Source organism: Triturus cristatus, chromosome 12 (assembly GCF_964204655.1).
Source record: "Triturus cristatus chromosome 12, aTriCri1.1, whole genome shotgun sequence".
Taxonomy (NCBI): domain Eukaryota; kingdom Metazoa; phylum Chordata; class Amphibia; order Caudata; family Salamandridae; genus Triturus; species Triturus cristatus.
Window position 1 is genome coordinate 162,801,423 of NC_140595.1, and position 23,198 is coordinate 162,824,620.

At 44.3% G+C, this 23,198-nt stretch overlaps 1 protein-coding gene across 1 annotated transcript in view; it reads left to right on the top strand.

Annotated features, from left to right (window-relative positions):
* The window catches only part of LOC146772980 (rho guanine nucleotide exchange factor 11-like), a 348,342-nt gene that overhangs the window by 56,789 nt on the left and 268,355 nt on the right, over nt 1-23,198 (top strand). The window contains 2 exon segments of the mRNA XM_085637044.1: nt 10,282-10,399; nt 11,830-12,020. Coding sequence (XP_085493170.1) covers nt 10,282-10,399; nt 11,830-12,020 — 309 coding nt within the window.

Genomic DNA, 23,198 nt, shown 5'->3' on the forward strand with positions numbered 1-23,198 from the left:
TGCCGAGTGGTGGAGAAAGAAGCGTGCCACCAACAACCTCTCAGCAATCCTTCTGTGTAGGACATATTAAAGGTAACAGGAGGGGTAGTTGGCCCCCAAGGACCCTCAGGAGTAAAATGGCCTTCATGCCCAACTAGTAGGGTGCCAGGAGGTGTGCTTGCAGAGTGGTGGAGAAAGGGGGCCTCCTAGCAATCCTGCTGGCTGAACATGCAGCTCCCTCTCAGTCAAAGTAACTGTGCTCTGCTTTGAGCAAGCAAGAAAAATGCTCTTGTGTGGTCAAAGCGGAGCACAGTTTGTTATGACTTAGTGGGAGCAGTAAAGCTCCCATCAAGCCAGAGCAAACAGCTATGTCCTAGGGGTGAGCACCCCAGGACATAGCAGGAGCTGGCTCTGGGGGTGGTGGTCCTCAACCCAGGTTCGGCTCCAGTAGGGGGGCCGCACAGCCCCCCTCCAATCTTTACCAGTGCCACCGGCATTTCTATGCATGTCTTGGTGCTGCAGGGGGGCGCTCGGCCTGCCAGCATTTTGTTAATTCATTGCCCCAGGGAGGTGGTGGTCTCCGGGCTACGGTAGGGTCGCACAGGCCCCCCTGCATTTCCATAGTTCATTGCCAGAGGCAGGTGTCAATCCCGGGGCTGAGCACAGCCCTGCATACTATTACATATGCCCCGGGGACTTGGCCCTCCAAGGGGCTGTTTTAAAAACAAGTGCAGGAGCTCACGCTTGTGTTTTTTTAAAAAAACGTTATTGCGGAGTTTTTTTATTTTCAAATGCTTTTTTTTGCAAATTGGGGATCCGGCAGGACTCAAGACCATGGCTTGGGGGAGGGGGGGGGCAGGGTATTGCTACCCTGCCCTCTTATCTTTATTTTCACTTTCTTGGGGGGACTAGGTGAGGCTAAGTCTCCAGATGTCTGCTGGCACTTTCTGGTTGACATGTTGGCATCCAATCATAGCTGTGCATTTACCTACAAAAGCTCAGGTTTTTTGTGTTTTGTGAAGTTGTCACAGCCAGAGATATCACTCACTGTATTTTGGTACATTTTTCAATAACTATTGAACAGATTTGCACCAAATAACATAAAGCACAATCTGCATAAAATCTACCTTTCTGCCACATTTGGTGTTATTCCGCCCAGCAGTTTGGGTTGTAGGTTCAAATCTGCATCCTATGGGAATTAACATGGAAAAATACACTTTTTTTAGCCCCTTTTCTCAGGTCTCCCTAGATGGATCACCTAGAAACCTGACATGCCCAACTAGGCTATACATATATATCTATATATATATATATGTCTATATGTGATCACAAGAACCCTGGTGGTTCAAAACGTGTCATGGCGGCTATACACACGAAATAAATCAAGATTGCACTGAATAAGTGGAATTCGTGCCTTTTTTGGTTCCTTGAGAAGCAGTGAACCGGTAGGAGAAAGGATATATATATATATATATATATATTATAGTAGGTAGTTATAGTTAGGACCTATTATCCATAGGAAATCCGCTACATTCTATTTGGAATAACTTTGGCTCTGGTTGACGAATCTTCGCAAAACTGGTGAGGCGCTCCGGTCCGCTCGTATCCTGAAAGTCTCGGGGTGATTCGTCAAGTGGTGGCTGAGATAAAAGGGGGGTTCCAAAATGTGTTTTCCTCATGCAATTTCCCGTAAGAACCTTTAATCGCAGCCTGAACTGCTGAACGGAATTACACCAAATTTGTTTCACACTCGTGCCTCTTTGTTAAATGGTGTAAATCCGTTCAGTAGTTCCTGAGAAACTCAAAATCAAATATATATCTATGGCAGCGGTGGATCCGCGCACCCTGCTGAGCATGAGCTGTGTGCTAATTGGCTGTCAACACTCCAAACCAGGAAGTGTTGGCAGCTATCTTGTGCCTCGGTAGAACCAAGGCACAAGACAGCAGAAAAAAACCTTGCAAAACGCAAAAAGGGGCAGGATAGAAACACCCTGACCCCTAGGCCTGCTTAGGGGGTCCCACAAGGACCCCGAGGGCCAAAAAAAGCATTTTGTTTTTAAATTGGCGAGATTCGCGCATCCAGCGTGAATTTCAGCCGTCATTTTTAAAAAAAAAAAACCGCGGGCTACCGCGCTTCGTTGTTAATTAGCCCCCGGGCAGCCAAATCCCGGGGGCAATACTTATTATGTAAATGGGGCTTCTTTGAATTAGGTGGGGGGGCTCTCAGGCCCCCCCAGCCCCGGGGACCACCACCACCGGGGCTTCTTTACATTAGGTGGGGGGCTCTCAGGCCCCACCAGCCCCGGGGACCACCACCCCCGGGGCTTTCAGAAAAGAATGGTGGGGGCTCATGGCCCCCCCCGCAGCCCCAGGGACCGCCACCTCCAGGGCTCGATTTAATTTTGATTGCGAGGGGGCACATTGCCTCCCCGCAGGCTCGGGGACCGCCATCCCCGGAGCATTAAAAAAAAAATACCCTGTGTGGGGAGCTCAAGCCCCCCACACGCCCCAGGACTGCCACCTCCCCGGGGCTCTAAATATTTAGATTGGGGGGTCTGTGACGGACCCCGCAGCCCCAGGGACCACCACCCCCTGGGGCTTTAAAAATGTGAGGAGGGGGCCACGCGGCCCCCCTCCTGGAGCCATTGATGGCCCTGGGGACCGCCACCCCCCACGGCCGACTCCTGCAGTGTCCCGGGGTGCTCACCCCGGGACACTGTAGTTTGCTATGGCAGGGCGGGAGCCTCGCGGCTCCCGCCCTGCCATAGCAAACTTGGTTTAGTTGGCCCCCAGAGACCCACAGGATTGAGGAGGAGTTAATTCTCTAACTTAAAACGCGCCACAGGGCGTGTTTGCAGACATGTCACCTCAGGCTACACCCCCTTCCTTCACCACTGTGCAAACGCGCCCCGTGGCATGTTTTAAGTTGGAGAATTAATTCTCTTTCAATACTGAGTATCCCTGAGGGCCAAATAGCCCAACAGGTATCTCCCATATGCGCCAGGGACCTGTGTTGAAGACAGGTGTTCAGAGGCCACGCCCCTTTTTACTCCCCTCTGCAACGCAGCTCTGTGATGCTTATTGGAGGTACCTAGTGGGCTAGTTTGACCGTAGGGACCCTCAGGATTCAAGGTGAATTAATCTCCTAACTTAGAACGGCCACAGGGCGCGTTTACACAGTGGTGAAGGGAGGGGACGGGGCCTGAGGTGACATGTGCAAACACGCCCTGTGGCGCGTTTTAAGTTGGGGAAATCATTCCCCTTCAAACCTGAGGGACCCTGGAGGCCAACTAGTTCACCAGGTGCTTCCAGTAAGCGCCACTGCGCTGCGTTGCAGAGAGGTGGTGCAGGCCGTGCCCATTTTTACACCTCTCTGCAATGGCGCTTACTGGAGATACCTAGTAGGCTAATTTGCCCCTAAGGACCCTCAGGATTCAAGGGGACTTAATCTCCCAACTTAAAACGGCCACAGGGCATGTTTACACAGTGGGGAAGGGAGGGGACGGGGCCTGAGGTGACGTGTGCAAACACGCCCTAGGGCGCATTTTAAGTTGGGGAAATCATACCCCTTCAATCCTGAGGGCCCCTGGGGGCTAACTAGCCCACCAGGTGCTTCCAGTTAGTGTCACTGTGTTGCGTTGCTGTGCCACTATTTACACCTCTCTGCAACGCAGCTCTGTGGCACTTACTGAGGTACCTAGTGGGCTAGTTGGACTCTAGGGACCCTCAGGATTCAAATGAACTTAATCTCCCAAATTAAAACGGCCACATGGCATGTTTACACAGTGGTGAAGCGAGGGGACGGGGCTGAGGTGACGTGTGCAAACACGCCCTGTGGCGCATTTTAAGTTGGGGGAAAAATTTCTCTTCAATCATGAGGGCTCCGGGGGCCAACTAGCCCACCAGGTGCTTCCAGTAAGCACCACTGCCCCGCATTACAGAGAGGTGGTCTAGGCCGTGCCCCTTTTTACAAGTCTCTGCAACGCAGCTATGTGGCACTTACTGGAGGTACCTAGTGGGCTAGTTGGACCCTAGGGACCCTCAGGCTTCAAGGGGTCTTATTCAGACAACTTAAAACGGCCACAGGGAGCGTTTACACAGTGGTGAACGGAGGGCCACTTTCCTACACCATCCCCTCCCTTCACCACTGTGCAAACACGCCCTGTGCCACGTTTTAAATTGGGGAAATAATTCCCCTTCAATCCTGAGGGACCCTGGGGGCCAACTAGCCAACCAGGTGCTTCCAGTAAGTGCCACTGCAGAGAGGTGGTCTAGGCCGTGCCCCTTTTTACATCTCTCTGCCACGCAGCTCTGTGGCGCTTACTGGAGGTACCTAGTGGGCTAGTTGAAGGGAAATTATTTCCCCAACTTAAAACGTGGCACAGGGCGTATTTGCACAGTGGTGAAGGGAGGGGATGGTGTAGGAAAGTGGCTCTACATATACTGGACCAAAGTAAAATCAGCCGAACTACGAATTCTGATTTATTCACCTGTTATCAGGAGAGACCTCAGTGCTGCATCTTTGAGCCCAGTACTGATCCTGAAAAGTAATTCTAACCGTACTTACCAGTAACTTGAATTTCCTTCCATAGGATATCATTGCCTGCTTTTTGCTTAAAAAGTTTCTAAGTGTCGATTTTTGAAACTTACAAATCTTCCTCTAAAATTAGCCGAACTATGAATTCCGATTTACTCACCTGTTATCAGGAGAGACCTCAGTGCTGCATCTTTGAGCCCAGTACTGATCCTGAAAAGTAATTCTAACCGTACTTACCAGTAACTTGAATTTCCTTCCATAACCTAACATTGACTGGTTTCACTTGGAAATTCTTCTAAGTGTGGAGTTTTGGAACTTTAAAATATTCCTCTAAAATCAGCCGAACTACGAATTCCCATTTACTCACCTGTTATCAGGAGAGACCTCAGTGTTGCATCTTTTGAGCCCAGTACTGATCCTGAAAAGTAATTCTAACCGTACTTACCAGTAACTTGAATTTCCTTCCATAACCTAACATTGACTGGTTTCACTTGGAAAGTCTTCTAAGTGTGGAGTTTTGGAACTTTAAGATATTCCTCTCAAATCAGCTGAACTACGAATTCAGATTTACTCTCCTATTATGAGGAGAGACCTCAGTGCTGCATCTTTGAGCCCAGTACTGATCCTGAAAAATAATTCTAACCGTACTTACCAGTAACTTGAATTTCCTTCCATAGGATATCATTGCCTGCTTTTTGCTGAAAAAGTTTCTATGTCGATTTTTGAAACTTACAAATATTCTCTAAAAATCAGGCCAAAGACAAAAACGTAATTACTTGCCTGTTTTAGATAGAGGTCCCAGTGCTGAACCTAGGAGTCCAGCACTGAATTAAAAAAGTAACGTGAACATACTTTACCTGCAAATTGAATTTCCTTCCATAGGATAACATCGGCAATTCCAACTGAAAAAGTTTCTGTCATCTTTTAAAATACAATAATATTCCTTAAAAATCACTACTGTAACCAAAATGCTTTTACTTAACTGTTTACAGCTCATGTCCCGGGACTGAATCTAGGATCCAGTCCTGTGGTTAGAAAAGTAATATACAAAGTAACTAATTGCATTTAAACAGAAATTCCCATTGAGCTCAATGTTGCATTGTGTTTGAAATTGTTTTGCCTGTTGCAACAAACTGTAACTATTGCATTCAAAAAGTCTATTGCCTATTTGAAAAGTATTTAACTAAAGTAACTCATCCTGAGAAAGTATATTTTGATTCCTTGTTGGTTCTAAACTAAAACAACTATATCTTTTGATACAAAACAATTGGCCTAGAGTTCAGTTATTGAGTGTGTGAGACCATTTGCTGACTGAGTGTGTACAACAAATGCTTTACACTGTCTTCTGATACTGCCTTACTGCTCGACCAAGCTACCACTTTAGAGAGTAAGGTTCTATCTCACTTTAACGCAAAAAAAGATCCGACATCAGGGATCAGAGAACCTAGCTAGATGGGAAGGGAGGGGTCCCCTTAGTGAGTAAGACGCACATCAAATAGAGAAAAGAAAATACTTTTCTTGAGTCCCCTCACTCATCAAAGGTTTCCCCTAGGTGACATGTTTCATCATTGGGGCCATCCCAAGCATCTACTGCTTGGGGCGTGCTGCGACAGTTACGTAGGAGCACTATTTAGTGAAGACTATGTGTAGTGCAGTGAGAGGGGAGTGGTATGGGTGTAAATAAAAAATTACCTAGCTAGTGAGCGTAAATGAGTTTATTTGTGCTCCTAGTTGGTAAAGGATAAAAAGGGGGGTTAATAAAAGGGAGGAATTAGGTAATAATGTGCTAATAGTCCCTAATACTGAAAGCCAACATGTCTCGAGGTTATCCCCTAAACCTCTTCTTCAGGACCGCATGGGGACCAGCCCCATGTGTACCCCTCCGTGCAAAGACCTATAATAAGGTGATAAAGTAAAAAGGAAAAATAAACGCGCACATTGGTGTCAGCGTAGGCCCCCACCCTATTTAATTCAAAGCCCCAGGGAGGTGGTGGTCCCTGGGGCAGTGTGGGGGGGCCGCATGCCCCAATGCATTATCAGAAATGCCCCAGGGAGGTGTCTGTTTATTAAGCTGCGGGGACCCCACGTCCCCCACACCACAATAATACATCGCCCCGGGACCTGGCCCACTCAGGGGCTTAAAAAAAACAAAGTACAGGAGACTGTTATTTTTTTAATATTCTGATGGATTTGCAAACCTGACGGGATTCGGGCCAAAATTTAAAAAATAAAAATGCTTTTTTTGGCACTGGGGGACCCTATGGGACCCACTGACCAGGCCTAGGGGGTCAGGGTGTTTCTACCCTGCCCTCTTTTCTTTTTGTTAACCATTTTTAACCCTTTTTTCTCGTGACTCGGTTTTACCCAGTCACAAGATGGTTGCCAACACTTTTTGGTTTGGAGTGTTGGCAGCCAATCAAAATGAAGCTCGTGGTTGGGAGGGTTCGAGGATCCACCACAGTCACCAAATATCTATATTTTTTATTTTTAAATTTCTTAAAAACTACTGAATGGATTTACACCATTTAAAGCAAAGAGTGCAGTCTGGACCAAGCATAATTTAGGTAGTTTGCCATTATTTTAATAGTAAAATAGTTTATTCACATGTTGCTTCCTATGTGAATTGTTGTTTGCATTAATTTACTAATATGAACCTTATAAAGTTGTTTGATCATAGTCAAATGATTCCCAATGCCTTTCATCCGTTCATTTTCAATAATATAGTGAAATTGGGGCTCATACCTCTATTATGAGCATTGTAAAAATATTGAACCCTGTACTATTTCTTTTATTTTATCAATTCACCTTGCAGCGACCACTGTCAGATTTTCTGGCAATAGACCTATTTCTGGACACTGCAAATCAGCTGTTTATAAATGAGATTCATCAATGTGAATTTTACTGTTTAGACATTGATCCCAGATTGTACACCCCAAATTGGGGTTAGACAGCTCTTCACGAAGAAGCATAGTTCTGTAATTGCCTCCCTCTTTTAGGTTCTCACTATTTCATATTTATATCTGCCAATTATGCAACTCCACAAAGCATCTGCTGCTGAACAAATTTGAGATGTTTTAAGACTTTAGTCACATTTCACCTTAAGTACATAACACATCCTAAAAATGAATGATATCACTAAAGGGCACTTTAAAACCCTTAAAAGGCTAAATACCCTAAGAGCCAAATTATGCTGCACGTTGTGGCTGTCCAGCCACTGCCACACTGGCGGATGGACCGCCCCATTACAAAATGAGCAGTCGGACCGCTATTGCACCACCTCAGCCACCAGGGAACCGCTGTTACCTGGTGGTGGCGTGGAGGTCAGGGCCTCAGTAATATGCTGTTGGTGCCCCTGCAGCAGCTCCATGCATATTACAAGTTTCAGGACCGCCAGCAGTGTAATGGAGGTCTTTCCTTCATGAAAAGGCTGGCGGTCCTGAAACAAAGGGGACCCTACAGGGACCCTGTAGCCCATGTGCATGGGGATGAATGCTGGGGGCACAACATTTTCCCCCCTGTGTGCATGCACCCGAGTTCCTGCATGGAATGGACTTTACAGTCCATGCCGTGCAGGAACCTTTTTTGGCAATCCCGTTGTGGTGCTCAGAGGCACCGCCGTGGGACTCCCAAAAAAAGTCCGCCAGACGCAAGGAAACTCGTAGCCTGGTGGGTGGTGGGTACATGGGTTTGCCAAACTCGTAATCAGGCCTTTGGTGATTAGTTTTCAGCCCAAAACCAGCACCTTGGATCATGTCTTATGGTTTTTACTTTTGTATTGGAAATTTGTGAAAATCGGAAAGTGCTCTATGTATGTGGCCTTTGTAGACCTAAAGTCAGCTTTAGACTTAGTTCCACTGGAAAAACTATGGAGTATCCTATTGGCTATGGGCATGCCGTTGGTTCTGCTTAATCTATTAATGGACCTTAAAGAAGCAAAATGAGGCTTAAGGAGTTGCAGGTAAAATTACTCTGAGATCTTTGGCTGATGATTACGGAATATTCTTTAGGATATGCAAAGCTATAAACGATAATCTTCACAACCGAAATATTTACAGTTTAGTTACTTGTTCCTATTGAGTATACTCCCACCCCACAGGAGCTAATAACAAAATCACCTAAAAAAATTATTATGGTGGGATAGAACTGCCTGCTGACATCTTTCCTCTAAGAGCTACCAGTTAAAAGGTTGACTCTCACAATCAAGGTCCCTTTTAAAATGATCTCCTCCCGATGCTTTTGGATGTGGGGCATTTGTTGTGCAATTTAATTACTTCAGGGGACTTGTTGTACACTACGGTGGTCACGGTGGAGAATTTAAAATCTTCTTTGTGGCATTTTATTTACTTTCTACCACCAATACCTTTGTTCCTCTATACTGTTTGTGTATGTATATTGGTATAATTGCAGCTCATGTACATCACATAGTTTAAAGAAGGACATCAAAAAGCTGAGCAATGCTGGAATACTCACTGTTATTCCTCTCAACTGTTGAAAGAAGTTCAGTCTACCTGACAGATCTGCTGCATAAAGATGAGGGTTATGGTGAACAGTCTTTAACAAGCTGCTAGTGCTGGGAATGGGTAGTGTTACACCCATCTCATTGTGTTCACACATGGTGCATTTGACAAACCCTAAAAGGACATTTTATGACTTTTTGGGTAAAAAGGAAAACTGGCAGGTGTCTCCTACTCATCTCCTAGTTATGCTGAAGTAGGTAAGAGGGCTAGGAGTCAGACAAAACCTGTTGGAGGATCTCTCATCTGCAGGTGGTATGTAGAACCCTACATTGTACCCCGAACTCAGTACACAATGGTTAATATTTTACAATATGTGATTGTTAAACACTTTTTGAGGTTTCACCATAGTGCAAGGGTGCCTGTGTTGAGAGGAAGATTGTTCATGTGTCGGGAAGATCCCCCTTCCTGCACATAAACAATGTTTAAATGCCATTTTGTAACTTGTATGTGTGCTGCTTAATGCAACACACACAGAAGTTGCAAAACTGCCTTTTTTTAAAAAAAAAATGATTGTTTATGTGCAGGAAGTGGGGCCTTCCTGCACATAAACAATCAGTGGCATTTTGCTGTTTTCATGTGTGCTGCACAATGCAGCACCCATGGAAACAGTAAAAACGAGGAGAAATAAAGCATTTCTCCCCATTTCGGCTCTTTAAGACCATATTTTACCTGGTCTTAATTTTGGAACTGCCTCCTATTGACGCTGCTCTTGTAAATAGGGGGCAGTGTCAAAATCAATGGGTGTGTCGGGAGAATGCCCACCACAACACCCATTGCCCGCCCCTTTCAGGCTAAGTGTAGCATGTAGGGGTGACTTATTTACAAAGCAGCGTTAAGCCATGTTAAGTGGCTAAGCGCTGCCTTGTAAATAAGGCAAAGCTCCTATCGCCATCACAAAGTCACTAAAAGAGACGTGGTTGTGAAAGGGACTTGTAAATATGCCCGAAAGTCTCCTTAGACTGCCTCAAAGAGCACACTTTATTTTGAAGATTGAGACCATAGTTGCATAAATGCATACAATACAAATGTAGTTTATAAAGGCTGAGAACTTGTAGGCCAAAGCATTTCACATATTTCTCCATCATGCATTGATATAAATATAGATGATGACCAGAAGTTGCAGCTAGATCATTTGTCTGTGCATTAGATGTGAGATACACAAGTAGTCATAACATGAAGGGTTGTCTTGAGAATATGTATGGTCACTATGGGCACACATAACATTTTGTCCTCTTGTCTGGCACCTAGTTCATCCTTTGAATCTGAGGAATGTAACTCTGCACACTGCGAACAACCACCAGTATGACCCCCAAGTGCGGGTGTTGCAGTGGCTGTCAACAGTAAGCCATCATGAAGACTCTGAAAGGTAGGCGAATGCTTCTGCTGTAGCAGTCTATTCTATAATCTATAAAGTGACGACAGTTGTAAGAATTCACAGCCTAATAGGCTAGTGTCTCGATGCATTTGTCACCAAACCCCTTCTGTGGGAATCCATGCTTGGTTCCATGTTACCTACCCATTACAAGCAAAATACTTCTCCATGAACTATACATTTCCACAATGTATTCACTATGATTAAAGAGAATATCAGGTTTTCATGTTTTTGATTTTACGAGTGTAATATTATCTCTGCTTGTTGCTTGTTTTCGGTTATTTAGGGGCCGATAACGATGTAGGTCGACCACTAGTTGGAAGCTTCTCAACCGCTGTCAGACACTTTCTGTCAGACTCGGTCGGTTTGTGGCCTGATGCCCAATTATGATGTTTACAGTCGGAATACAAACCGGCCGGTCATTACGACTGGTTCCGGACGATGCATGGAGTGTTTCTGTTGATCGGAACTGCACCGTAATCCCCTATGGATGGCGTTTCCGCTGTCGGGATTACGATGTTGGTTTACGACAGCCTTTCTCTGCCAGCCTTTCTGACATGGAAAGGCTGTCGGAAAGTGACTTTGGGGGCCCTAGCAGGGCTCCTTTGCCCCGCAGTCTACATTCGATTGTCAAGGGCGTACTTAGGGTACCCCCTGTGACACCCTGCACTGTGCGGCAGGTACAATTGTGCAGAGGTTTACACACTCACCCAATTCTCTATAGCAGCCTATATTACGGCCGGTGTATAACCGTAACACAAGCTCCCTTAGAAAACAGTGGGAATCAGACCAAACAGTGTTCGGTTGCATCATAATCAGGTGGTCGGAACCGCCGACCTCAGGTCGGTCGGTCCTGAGTTCAAGATGGTGTCAGTCGGTGGCAGCTCTGAAATCATAATAAGCTCCTTAGAATTCAATTTGGAATGCTGAAGGTGAGCTGGTTATCAGGGCAGAAATAACAGTTGTGTACACGTGCACATTCCTCAAAACGTTAGTAAGCATTGCCTATATTTTTAATGCTGGAGTTTTTTGGCCCAGTTCAGACAAAATATCGACCCCGAAAATATCCCCATACAAAAATATTGTGACTTAAATATCAGTGTCAAAAATATAGATATGCTATACTTATCATGTAAATTACAAACATATGAAAAAAATAGTTGTCTCTTATATCATTGTATAAAATATTTTTTCTTTAAATATATATCAATTTAAATAGTAAACATTAAATATATTATTAATAAAACTAATGTAATAAAAACAAAATATATGCTATGTGATGATAGACTAGTAAGTAAAAACAAGTCTGGGTTTTCATCATGGCATTAGTCATCAATTGTGGACATGGAGTTAGTGTAATGTCTTTGTAAATAGTGTAACCTTGGTTTTAAAAATAATTTCCCATGTATTTATAACTCTTTCAGAAGCATCGAATTCCCTAATTCATGGTTTGCTGGTGCTGAATCCCTTCTTCCTAATCTGGTAGAGGATGAGCTGGACCATCTCTCAGACCTAGAGCCTGTGCCAGAGTTTCAGAACTGGCAGAACAAAGTTGGACGCAATGCTGCACCCCGTCTACCACAGAGGGAAAGAGCTAGGCAGGAAGTCATACATGGTGAGCAGTCCAATTCATTGTCTGATTTCTGATTCAGGCTTTTTTGGGTGAATGTTGCAAAGCATTGTGTGAATTTTTTTTGTTTTCTAATGAGCATCTACAGCTGCAAAATAACTATTAAAGATTAGGGGGCAATGTACAAGAATTGCTTTTCCCAAATTGTGATTCTTACTGAAACAAAATTAGGAAAATGCAATCCCTCTTCCCTAGTGGGTCGAAAATCGACCTTCCTCATGAATATTAATGAGATTCGGCGCAGTATGCTCCCTATTAGGAATGATAGCCATTACAGGGCTGGTGGCCTGCTAGGGTCAGCACACCACCATGTCTGTGATTGCCTTTTAATAAAGCAACCTTTTTTTCTCTAAGTGCGCCCGTTTACCTTCTAGGAAAATAAAAAATAGAACTTTTAAGTTTCATGGGACCACTGCCTTCTCTTAAAAAATATTTTTTGTTTACATTCTCAAAGCGGATGGGCATCCTTTAGGGCCCCTTCCCATTTGCAAATGATTACCACTGCATTTTAGTAGTGGGTAAAAATGCTTGTTTTGAAATCTGTAAGTAATAGTAGTAGTAGTAGTAATCTCTTTATTCGAATTTGTAAAAAACCATAAAAAACAATCTAAAAAGTCCCAATTACTATTCAAGAAATTAACTGATAAAATCCCAGCACTTAGGTACATTATATAAAATTCAGTTACAACAAATAATTATCTATTCTAATTTTACTAGGTATTGGTGTTGACCATAGTTCATGTCATAGCTGTATTGTAGTGATGATATCTGTTATATGATGTGACAATAGGTAAATTGCTAAGTGTAGAATTCTTGTGTTTGGGTTTCTAAATGAAGATTACATTGCAGAAATAGGAACAAATTCATTAGAGACTAGACCTAATGAGAAATGTTAATGAGATGGTGAGACCCACGATGTCCACTTGTGATCAATGGAGGTATATAAAAACCATATCTGTCATCTTAGAATATTGCAAAAGAAACAATTGATGGACAGAATGCTGCACAATGCAAACATTCACCCCCTGTCACAAGGATCTGGGTTAAATCCAACATTCTTTTGCTCACCACACCACCCCAGTTTGGACCCAGCCATATGCAAATCAGCCTTGACCCTGTTGCTTGTGGGAACAGTCCAACTGAACTGCCAAGCCAGGTCCTCCTTGGACTGGAAAGAAGCATCCTGGGACCGGTTTAAGGGCATGACCGTTTATCAGCCAGGCTAGCTTGAATATAGTGGTGTAGTGAGCACGGGACCCACGTCTGGGCATACCCTTACCTCTTAGGGCGACATATACGAAAGAATCAATTGATGGACAGAATGCTGGACAATACAAATATTCACCCTCAGTCACACGGATCTAGGTTAAATCCATCATTCTTTTGCTCACCACACCACCCCAGTTTGGACCTAGCCATATGCAAATCAGTCTTAATCCTGTTCCTTGTGGGAACAGTCCAGCCAGAACTGCCAAGCTAGGTCCTCCCTGGACCGTAAACAAGCATCCTGGGACCAGTTTCAGGACATCACCCGTCATCAAGCAGGCTAGCTTGAATCCAGTGGTGTTGTGAGCAAGGAACCCACGTCTGGGCATACCCTTCACACATAGGGCAACATATGCAAAAGAAACAATTAATGGACGGAATGCTGGACAATGCAAACATTCACCCCCAGTCACAGGGATCTGTATTAAATTCATCATTCTTTTGCTCACCACACCACCCCAGTTTGGACCCAGCCATATGCAAATCGGTCTTGACCCTGTTCCTTGTGGGAACAGTCCAGCCCGAACTGCAAAGCCAGGTCCTCCCTGGACTGGAAACAAGCATCCTGGGACCAGTTTCAGGACATCACCCTTCATCAGCCAGGCTAGCTTGAATCCAGTGGTGTAGTGCGTTTAGGACTCACGTCTGGGCATACCCTTCACACATAGGGCGACATTTGCAAAAGAAACAATTGATGGACGGAATGCTGGACAATGCAAACATTCACCCCCAGTCACAAGAATCTGGGTTAAATCCATAATTCTCTTGCTCACTACACCACCCCAGTTTGGACCCTGCCATATGCAAATCAGTCTTGACCCTGTTCCTTGTGGGAACAGTCCAGCCCGAACTGCAAAGCCAGGTCCTCCCTGGACCGGAAACAAACATCCTGGGTCCCATTTTAGGACATTACCCTTCATCAGCCACACTAGCTTGATTCCAGTGGTGTAGGGAGCACGGGACCCATGTCTGGGCATACTCTTACCACTTAGGGAGACATATGCAAAAGAAACAATCGATGGACGGAATGCTGGACAATGCAAACATTCACCCCCAGTCACAAGGATCTGGGTTAAATCCATAATTCTTTTGCTCACCATGCCACCCCAGTTTGGACCCAGCCATATGCAAATCAGTCTTAACCCTGTTCCTTGTGGGAAGAGTCCAGCCCGAACTGCCAAGTCAGGTCCTCCCTGGACCGGAAACAAACATCCTGAGTTCAAACTGGAATGACATGGGGAGCAAAAAAATTATGGATTTAGGCCCAGTCTCTGTACTGGGTTGAATGTATGACATTGTTCTCCATTCTGTCCATCAATTGTTCTTTTCGCATTTTAGAATCTTACTCATGACGGTCTGTGTACATTCTGATGTCACACGTACTCATGTCACTAGTATACTCACAAGTGATCTGTGCATTGTTTTGCAACCTGTAATTTGGCTTCAAATTGATAGTTGAAAGGGACTCCTAAACACACTCATTCCAAATACCAAATCGCTGAATCAAATTGCGATTCGGTAGTTACTGAATCGCAATTTGGTATTTGTACTTTAGAAAATGTTTTTTGCTGTCACAAACAAGGTGATTTGTGATTCAGCCCGTTTATTACCTCAAAAACATATTTGACATATGGCCCTAAGCCATCATTTAGATTACATTGACTCAGATGCACAGGAGCCCGTTTATTTTGGTCAGTGGTATAGTGAAATTTATCCTAAAGAAAATACCCTTTCTGTCAGTACATACTTTGCCTTACTGGCGAGATCCGCCTCAGCAATTAATCCGATTGGTTTCCCACCACAACTGTACTAGTAGGCAATTGCTCTTTAAATGAGATTCATAAAAAGCTTGGTCAAGCAGCAAGGATTCCATTAAAAAATAACATCTTGAAAAGATTGATTCAGGCTTGCACAGTATCTGGGAAACAACTTCCAAAAATTGCACTGAATATTTTTTCCCGTAATGGAAAAGACATGAACACTCACTCCACTCTCTACAAAAATAAATCTGGAAGAGAAAGGGAAATGTGATATCTGAAGTAAATGGCTACCTTGATGACTTACATTGGGTCTTACATGATATGTGACACCTTCAGTCAGTTCAAGTTGTTGAGTTCATAGCACGTTGCATTCTGAGACTCACTATTTTAAGTATGGGCTCAAAAAAACTCAGTAGGCACCCTACCATTGGCCAATAAGACAAGACTGTGCGTTCACACTGGACCGTAGATTGGTCAGTAAGATTGGGGGGTGAGCTTCAGATTTTCCCATAATGAGGCCTTGCATATGATGTTTAAATACATCATACGACAAGCAGGGTGCATGAGAGGGTATTAAGGGGCAGTGGAAAGGGAGAGATTGCGGATTGGTATAAGCACTAAGGAAGAAGACACAATATTCTGCAAAATAACCAATATTTTTGAGGATGGTCAAAACAGAGAGTGAGAGAGTGTGTGTGCATTTTTATCCGTGTGTATGGAAAAATTCCTGATAAAATCCGACTGGCACCTCACAATGTCTGACTGAAAGCACCTGTACCCAACTATTTATCAGAAAATACATTTATTTCTGGGGTGAAAGACCTCAGTCCTCTCCCTCGGAAGCTACACCCATGCTTTCACGCTTTATCGGCTCTAAGTGGTTCATCAAGTAATTTGCCAGTCCCTGCATCCCTTTGAAGTTAATGTCATTCTTTCGACCTGAGAGCCTGTTGACTCTGACCTGGGTCTGACCTCTTCAGCGTGTTAGTTTTTCATGTGCTGAGAAGAACCAAAATCACACCATGGATCTGAGCACAGAAATACTATGCCCATAGTTGGCCTTTGTATCTTCATCCTTGTTAGTTAGGGACTACTTGGGTGACCTGTTACCTGCAAATAATTATAATTCGTTTTTATTACAAGGGTGAATCTCCCTAAACTGCCTTTGAATTAGCGATAGTTCTAGGGAGCGTTCAGTTGCAAACTCTTAATGGCCCATGTCAAGTACTGAACCCTTGAGGCACAGGAGAAAACTGCACTCATCACGCGGAGATGCTAGAGCCATCACTTTTAAAAGGTAAAGAAACTAAAGCAATTTGTGGTACTCCTAAATTCGGAGACTGAAGGAAAGTGGCAGGAGTAACATGGGTCAACTCTGCCGGACCTCAGTCACCTGGAAGGATAATCTCTGAAAAGTGAACAGGCTCAGAGCAGAGTTTAATTTACAACTTTAGAGATGGGAGACTGTCAGAATTGGTGAATAGTTGGTCACAGAGTTAGTTGCTAGTTAGATTTTCTTCTGAAATGTCTTTTAACATTGCTGTCACATTCTGATAACTCTTTCGACAGTACTACTTTTGTGCCCAAAACACTCTTTTGTTTGTTCCCAGAAGGTGTCCCAACTTTTTAAGACCCAGTCCTATGAAGGGAGAAGTGCTATGTTTCAGGGTTTTTGTTGAACACTAGGATCAGGACCTGAGGCTGACTTCTCTGGGCTCAGCATCTTCAACCAGTAAACACTGAAAACAATCTCGACATTATTGATACAAATCTTTCTTTGGAGCTATGGTTTGCACAGTTGTCCAGCACAGGGTCTCTCAAACTGTGGGACAGAGGGTTGCAACCCCATTTGCCAAGGTCTAAGCAATACATTTAAATAACTTTAAATTCTATATTTCTTGTCACATTTGCTGCACTACAAAGACAGAGGTCAAATGTCAAGCTATGCATTTTGAAAAATTGCTGTTTTTATTTTTTACTATGGATATTGGTGTTTACGAGTTCTTCTCACTTTGAAGTCTGCGAAAAAAAAGTACAGTGAATTATTTGACAATCTTGATGGGGTACTGGGAATGTGAAAAGAAAGGCTATAGGATATCATTTTATTTGCAACACAAGAAAATGTAAATACCTGTAAATTAAATGTATACATTCAGAAGTTAGAAAAGCAAAACCGAAGTACGTGTTTTGTAATTCTGAAGAGTGATGGAAACAACATTTGTAATGAGTCCCGCTTTTTTTTCCCGAAAGAGGAGGAGTTTGCCCGTGGTCCGTGCGATCCATGCGAGTGGAGCAAGCGGTGTGAGAGAGGCCGGGGTGAAGAGGCGATTAGACACTAAGCCAGGACCAGAGCTTGGAGGGGCTGAGCTGGGGTTGAGCCGTGTCGGACTGGTTCATTCTCCCGCTTCAGTTTCCGCCTCTGGTTCCCCTGGTTCTCCGAGTTCTCTGAGGCTCACATTTTCCCTCATTCCCTCATTACATTGAGCAATGGCAGGGCAGGGCTGAGCCGAGAGGACTGCGAAATCACGATGCACACCGATGCACAGAAAGGCGGAGCAGAGCCGAGCTGCAAGAGAGGTTTCTCCGCCCACAACAGCCCACAACAGTAAATTGTGTAACCTGTGGGGACTACAGTAGGATGAGGCGGGAGGACGTACATCGCTCACAGGGTAAGAATGACTTGAGTGAGCTTGAGAGTGCTTGGAGGCTGGGAATGCACCGGAAAAGCTAGCAGCTTCTGGAGTGGCTGCCTAGTAGTCAGCCTTCCAGCCATACAGCCATACAGCCATACAGCTACTTACTTTACTGCCCTTTTATTCTTGAGGGGCTGAAAGGGCACCGGTGCTTGATCCTGTTGGAGCCTGAATTCAGCCGAGTGTTCTTCTTACGATACTGCACAGATCACACTGCGCAGGTCAGGACTTGAGACTGGGGTAATCATCTAAGTCTTTTGTCTCGCATCCCCCCTGTATCTTGTGGAGGACTTTGCAAAGCTCAATCGCAAGTACCGGAGCACCAGAGCAAGCACATGAGATGCATACGAGAGGCAAAGTAAGCTGACCCAGAGGATAGGTGTAAGCGAGGGCAGGGATGAGCTACTGCGCAAGAAGCAAGAGAGCGCATCCGCCATGGCGGCGGTTGCAGAGTGAAGAGCCCTGGTGTGTTCGCGGGAGCAACCCAACTAGGTTGGGTGGGGCTAGCGACACCCAAGTGCACCCTGCTCTCACGCACCTTGCTACCTGCCACCCGCTATCGCTGTCTCTGCTTTCAACCTCATTTATCTCCGCCATCCCAACGCTATTCATCGCTATTTAGTTGGGGCTGGTGTCACAACCACAAGTTGAGCAGAGCAGAGCATTAGTAGCAAGGAGGAGCCCTGTGAATTCTGGTGGAGCTGGTTTACGCTGGCGGAGGGGAACGCCGAGGTGCAGTCGGGCATCGGGTAGGAGTGACCCAACCCAACCTAGTGCTAAGCCAGATGAAAAACAGCGTACATCAAACTTAGGTCATACAATCTTAAACTCAAAAGAGTGCCTAAAAGCTCAAAGAGATGCGTTCGGGGAGAACTAGAAGAGTGCAGGAGGTAGTCTGGCAGGGACAGAAAAAGCAAGCCGGGGCTGGTTCTAACACAGGGGACAATGAAGATAAGACAGTCAACGTGGCAAAGGGGCCTTGTATGGAGGAATCAGGCATGGAGGACCCTCCCCTGGTGGTACAAGGGGATGGGTCAGCAACTGGCCCTGTTAGATCCCCAAATGGTAACCAAAATAAAAGGGTGAGGAAAACAGAATTTTGAAGAACCCAGTGGATGTACTGCTTACATATCGTAAGGATAGGCATATCAAGGATCTGCAAAGCCCGATACAACCGCAATCAACATTTAAGCCATCTGAAACTGCTGAGTCTTTCAATCTGACCTCCAGTGCGGCTAGGAGTAACAAGGTGAAGTTGAAATGTGCTTCCCCCTTGGGGGGTCTAAATACAAAGAAACCCACGTTTAACTGGGAAACCTGGGCCTTAAATAGCGAATGACTAAAAGGGAAGGAAAGTAGTGTGTCAGTGGCCTTGAAAAAGGACGCGCCAGTCACAAAGGAACCAGGCGATAACAGTTCCCCACAATGGAAACCAGACTCTCCAACTAGGATTAGGAGGCTAACGGGGTCAACAGACCCACCGCCGCTGACACTGAGGCCAACTATCTTGGGGAAAGAAATCCAGACTCAAGCTCAGGCGCATCAACAAATAGATAACAACATGGTAAACCCTGTCAAGACAGATGATCAAGACGACCTAGAAGGAATAGACCCTAAAAGGAAACTAAATCTAAGTCAGGGTATGGACCTAGTGGGTGCCCTTGGGGGTAAAACTTCCCCTGTAGAGAGAGAATCCCAAGTAGAAAATGCATATGACCAATTTCATGAAACACCGCAGATAGAGGACAAGGCTGAGGGTGTAAAGCTGTGGGGGGCTCATCCAACTGGTTCCCATATAAAGGACCTCCCTGGTATTTCCACTCAAGTCGGCTCCCCAAATAGTCAACTAATGGGAGATCAAGGCTGGTAACAAGGCCGAAATAGTAATACTTGGGAGATCTTACTTAATTCATTTCAATCGGTCGTCAATGCCTTGACATATCAATCAAGCAAGCTGGACATCAGGTGGATCTTTTAAATACAATGGCATTATACATCACGGCTATTGACACAAAAATAGGAGTATTGAACCAGTGAGTACAAAGGGTGCAGGCGGAGGCGCAGGTGGAGATAGTGCCCACTAGCAGTTGTGCCTGTAGCCCAGTTCTGGAGAAATGCTCCACTCTCCCTGGAATGCTGGATCAGGTTCTTGTAGAGATAAAGGAGCAAATGCAATCTGCCAAAGTAGCGACAAGCCCGATAGGTCATTCATACACCAACAGGTGGGAGACAGACGAAAAAAAATTGGCACAAATAAGTAAACAGGAAGAGAGGTCCCTTCGGGGGGGAAATTCCAGTGCAGAGAAGTTACAGCAGAGGAACGAAGTTGATCCTACTAGGCAAAGTAACTGTAAAAAAATGTAACCAATGGGAAAAGGCACACAAATGACCAGTCATCCAGTATACCAGGAAGGAAGGGGGCAGAGGAGGATGGAGCAACAGATCCAGCCTTACAAGGGGAAGCGGTCAAGTTAAATGAGCTTTCTAAGAGACAGCGCACAAGACTCAGGAAATGCCATAACCAAAAAGAGGTGGAGAGCACTTCAGCACATCAAGGGAAGGTGTACCCAATTTTCTGTTTAAACACAGGTAATCGAGTGGCATGTCAAGAAAAAAAGAATGAAGACTGTGTAGGGGATAATAAAGTGGAAAAGGAGATCAAGAGGATATCTGCTTGAGTGGAAGTAAAAACGATGACAGAGGAAATGGATGGACAATCTGTCGAGACTCAGAGGGAGTTAGAACAGATCAGACCAGGAAAATATGAACTAGCAAGTCAAAGTAAAATAGTAAAATCAGTGGGGGACCGGGAAAGAATACAAAAGCTCTGGAAGCAGAGAAAGGCATGGAAGACAAAGATAAAAAGGAGATTAAAACGCGAATAAGAGAAGAAACATTAAGGACTGATAAGGCCTTAAAAGATGAAGATTGCAGATTAAGATCATACAGCAGGACATACTCTGTACTAAAAAGCAAGGTCAAAGAGAGTGGTTGATTTGCCCCAGCCCGCCTAGTAGTCACTGCAAATTGACATTTTTTCCTAAATACAAATCCAGGGGGCATTTTGATAGAATAAATAGATGGTCTATGATTTGATTGACAAAAGAAATACCGGAGGTATGTCATATAGAGAATACGGACATATACTCAGTCACATTCGTAAATTTGCAATGTGGGGAGGTAAGGAACCAACTATGATAACATGGGCTACTCCAGAGTTAGCGGACCAAGTTTGGGCAGAAAAAGAGAAATTTGAAAAATAGGCCCTTGAGATGACTAGGGAAAGGGAGGAACCATACCCACAGTTTTCAGATCCTGACGGTTGTGGCACTCGTCGAAAAAGGGTAGAAGAGGAGTGTGGTAGGAGACGTCAAAGCCAAATAAAAAGTCCATTATTGTGTAAGGGGCAATTAGGCTTAACAACGAACCTGAAGGGGGCAAGGAGTAGTTCAATTACACCTTTAAAGGACAACACAGCCATTCAGGCAGGTAACCAAATAGATGTTATGACGAGCGAAGGCCATCACCCTAAATCTGATTGGTCTTGGCTCCCGAGTGTGCTGAGTGCCAGCTCAGACAAGGATCGACGACCCGACAGAACAAAGTGGGCAACGACGGCCGTATTATGAACATAGTTGACATCTGCTCATGGAATATAGAGGGCCTGGCAGCAAAGGCAGACGATGAGGATTTTATATCTAATATTAAAAGGTTCCAGATATTCCTCTTTCAAGAAACATGGGCACAAGAGGAAATTAAGGTTCCGGGATATCTATGTTACAGTAAGCCAGCGATCAAAATAAAACTGAAGGGGCGAGCAGCAAGAGGTCTGGCTTTATATGTAACAGTGGACGTAAGAATACAAATTGAAGAAGTAGAAATTGATCATACGAACATACAAGCTTTTAAGGTGTGGCCTTATAGTCCTGCTAATAGGATCCCCTTGATGATAATAAATGTGAATACACGTACCCTTGGAAGCAGAAAAAAGAAACAATCGACAAGATTCTGAGTTTATTGACATCGCAAAGCATAATGAAACCAGTTCTGTAGATTCTCTTGAGAGATGATTTTAATATGAATCTCTTCCAGGTGACTCCTAGGGATCAAATACTGGATGTTATGGACCAAATTTGGCATATTACGGCAGTGGAAGTACCCAAACAATGATCTAATAGATTGGGCAATGAAGCGGTGAGAAATTTGGAGCACCACGGTCTCCGAGTGTTGAATGGCCGGACGTATCCGGATATACTAGCTCAAGCGACTCATTACTCGGTAAAATTGAAATCCGTCATAGATCACTCACTAGTATCACTCCCACTATATCAGATGGTAACAAGTTACAAGTTGGGCAATAGGCTGGAAAGTGATCACCAACCCCAAATCATTAGACTTAACTTAACTATTCCTCTACATGACCAAACTGCCCCAGAGTTAGGTTAGACCATTGGCCTTAATTATATGAGACTACACTGGTCAGTAAATAGTATACAAACTATCGAACATCAAGCAAGAGCTCAGTGGGAAGCTTTAAATAATATAGATCAAAATCCATTGACGCAGTGGGAGAAGTTTTCAATATGTCTGGTAGAGAAAAATGCTGTTCAGTCAAAAGTCAGGGCAGCAACAGTTACGTCATTCCCAAATAAGATGTCTGCACAACTTAAAACAGCAAATAAAAAATTGAATCATACCTTAAGGGTTTTAAGAAATGACGCAACCACCAGAATCAGAAATGACGCCCTACCAAAATGAAGGTCACTTTATAAAAAAGAGGTATGGTTACAAACAAAAGCGGAGCTAGATCTATATTGGTGTAAGATTAATTATGCAGCTAAACGTTAAGGCGCACGTGAGTTTTGGAGATTGGTAAAACAAGCAAATGGCAGGAAACAGCAACTAATATCTTCAAATATATCGGACGAAGTCTGGGGAAAGCACTTGGGTTCTACATTAGGTGCCATAAACAACATAATAAAGCCAGTGGAAGATGGAGCCGGTGATAATTCAAGGGACATCATGCAGTTAAAATTCCAGTACACAACAGGGGTAAAAATGATAGGTTCTAGTTGTCGGAGTGGTGTGCCAGGACCAAATGGCATCCCTCAAGCCCTATTTAAAGAAAACTCGCAGTATTGGGCTAAGAATCTGACAATACTATTTAATTACGCCTTGCAGAATGAAGAAATCCCGATAAATGGAGAAAATGAGAAATGGAGCTTGGATGGGAGACAGTAAACAGCTGCCAATGAACCAAACAGGGTTTAAAAAAGGCATGGGGACTAATATTAACATTCAAATGTTAGCTCTTATAACTGAAATGGCAAAGTCCCGATCATTGAAACTGTATTTATGTTTTATTGATTTTAGTTCAGCCTTTGACACGGTACAAAGGAATATTCTTTGGTACAAGTTATCGAAAAGTGAAATTGCACCTAGTT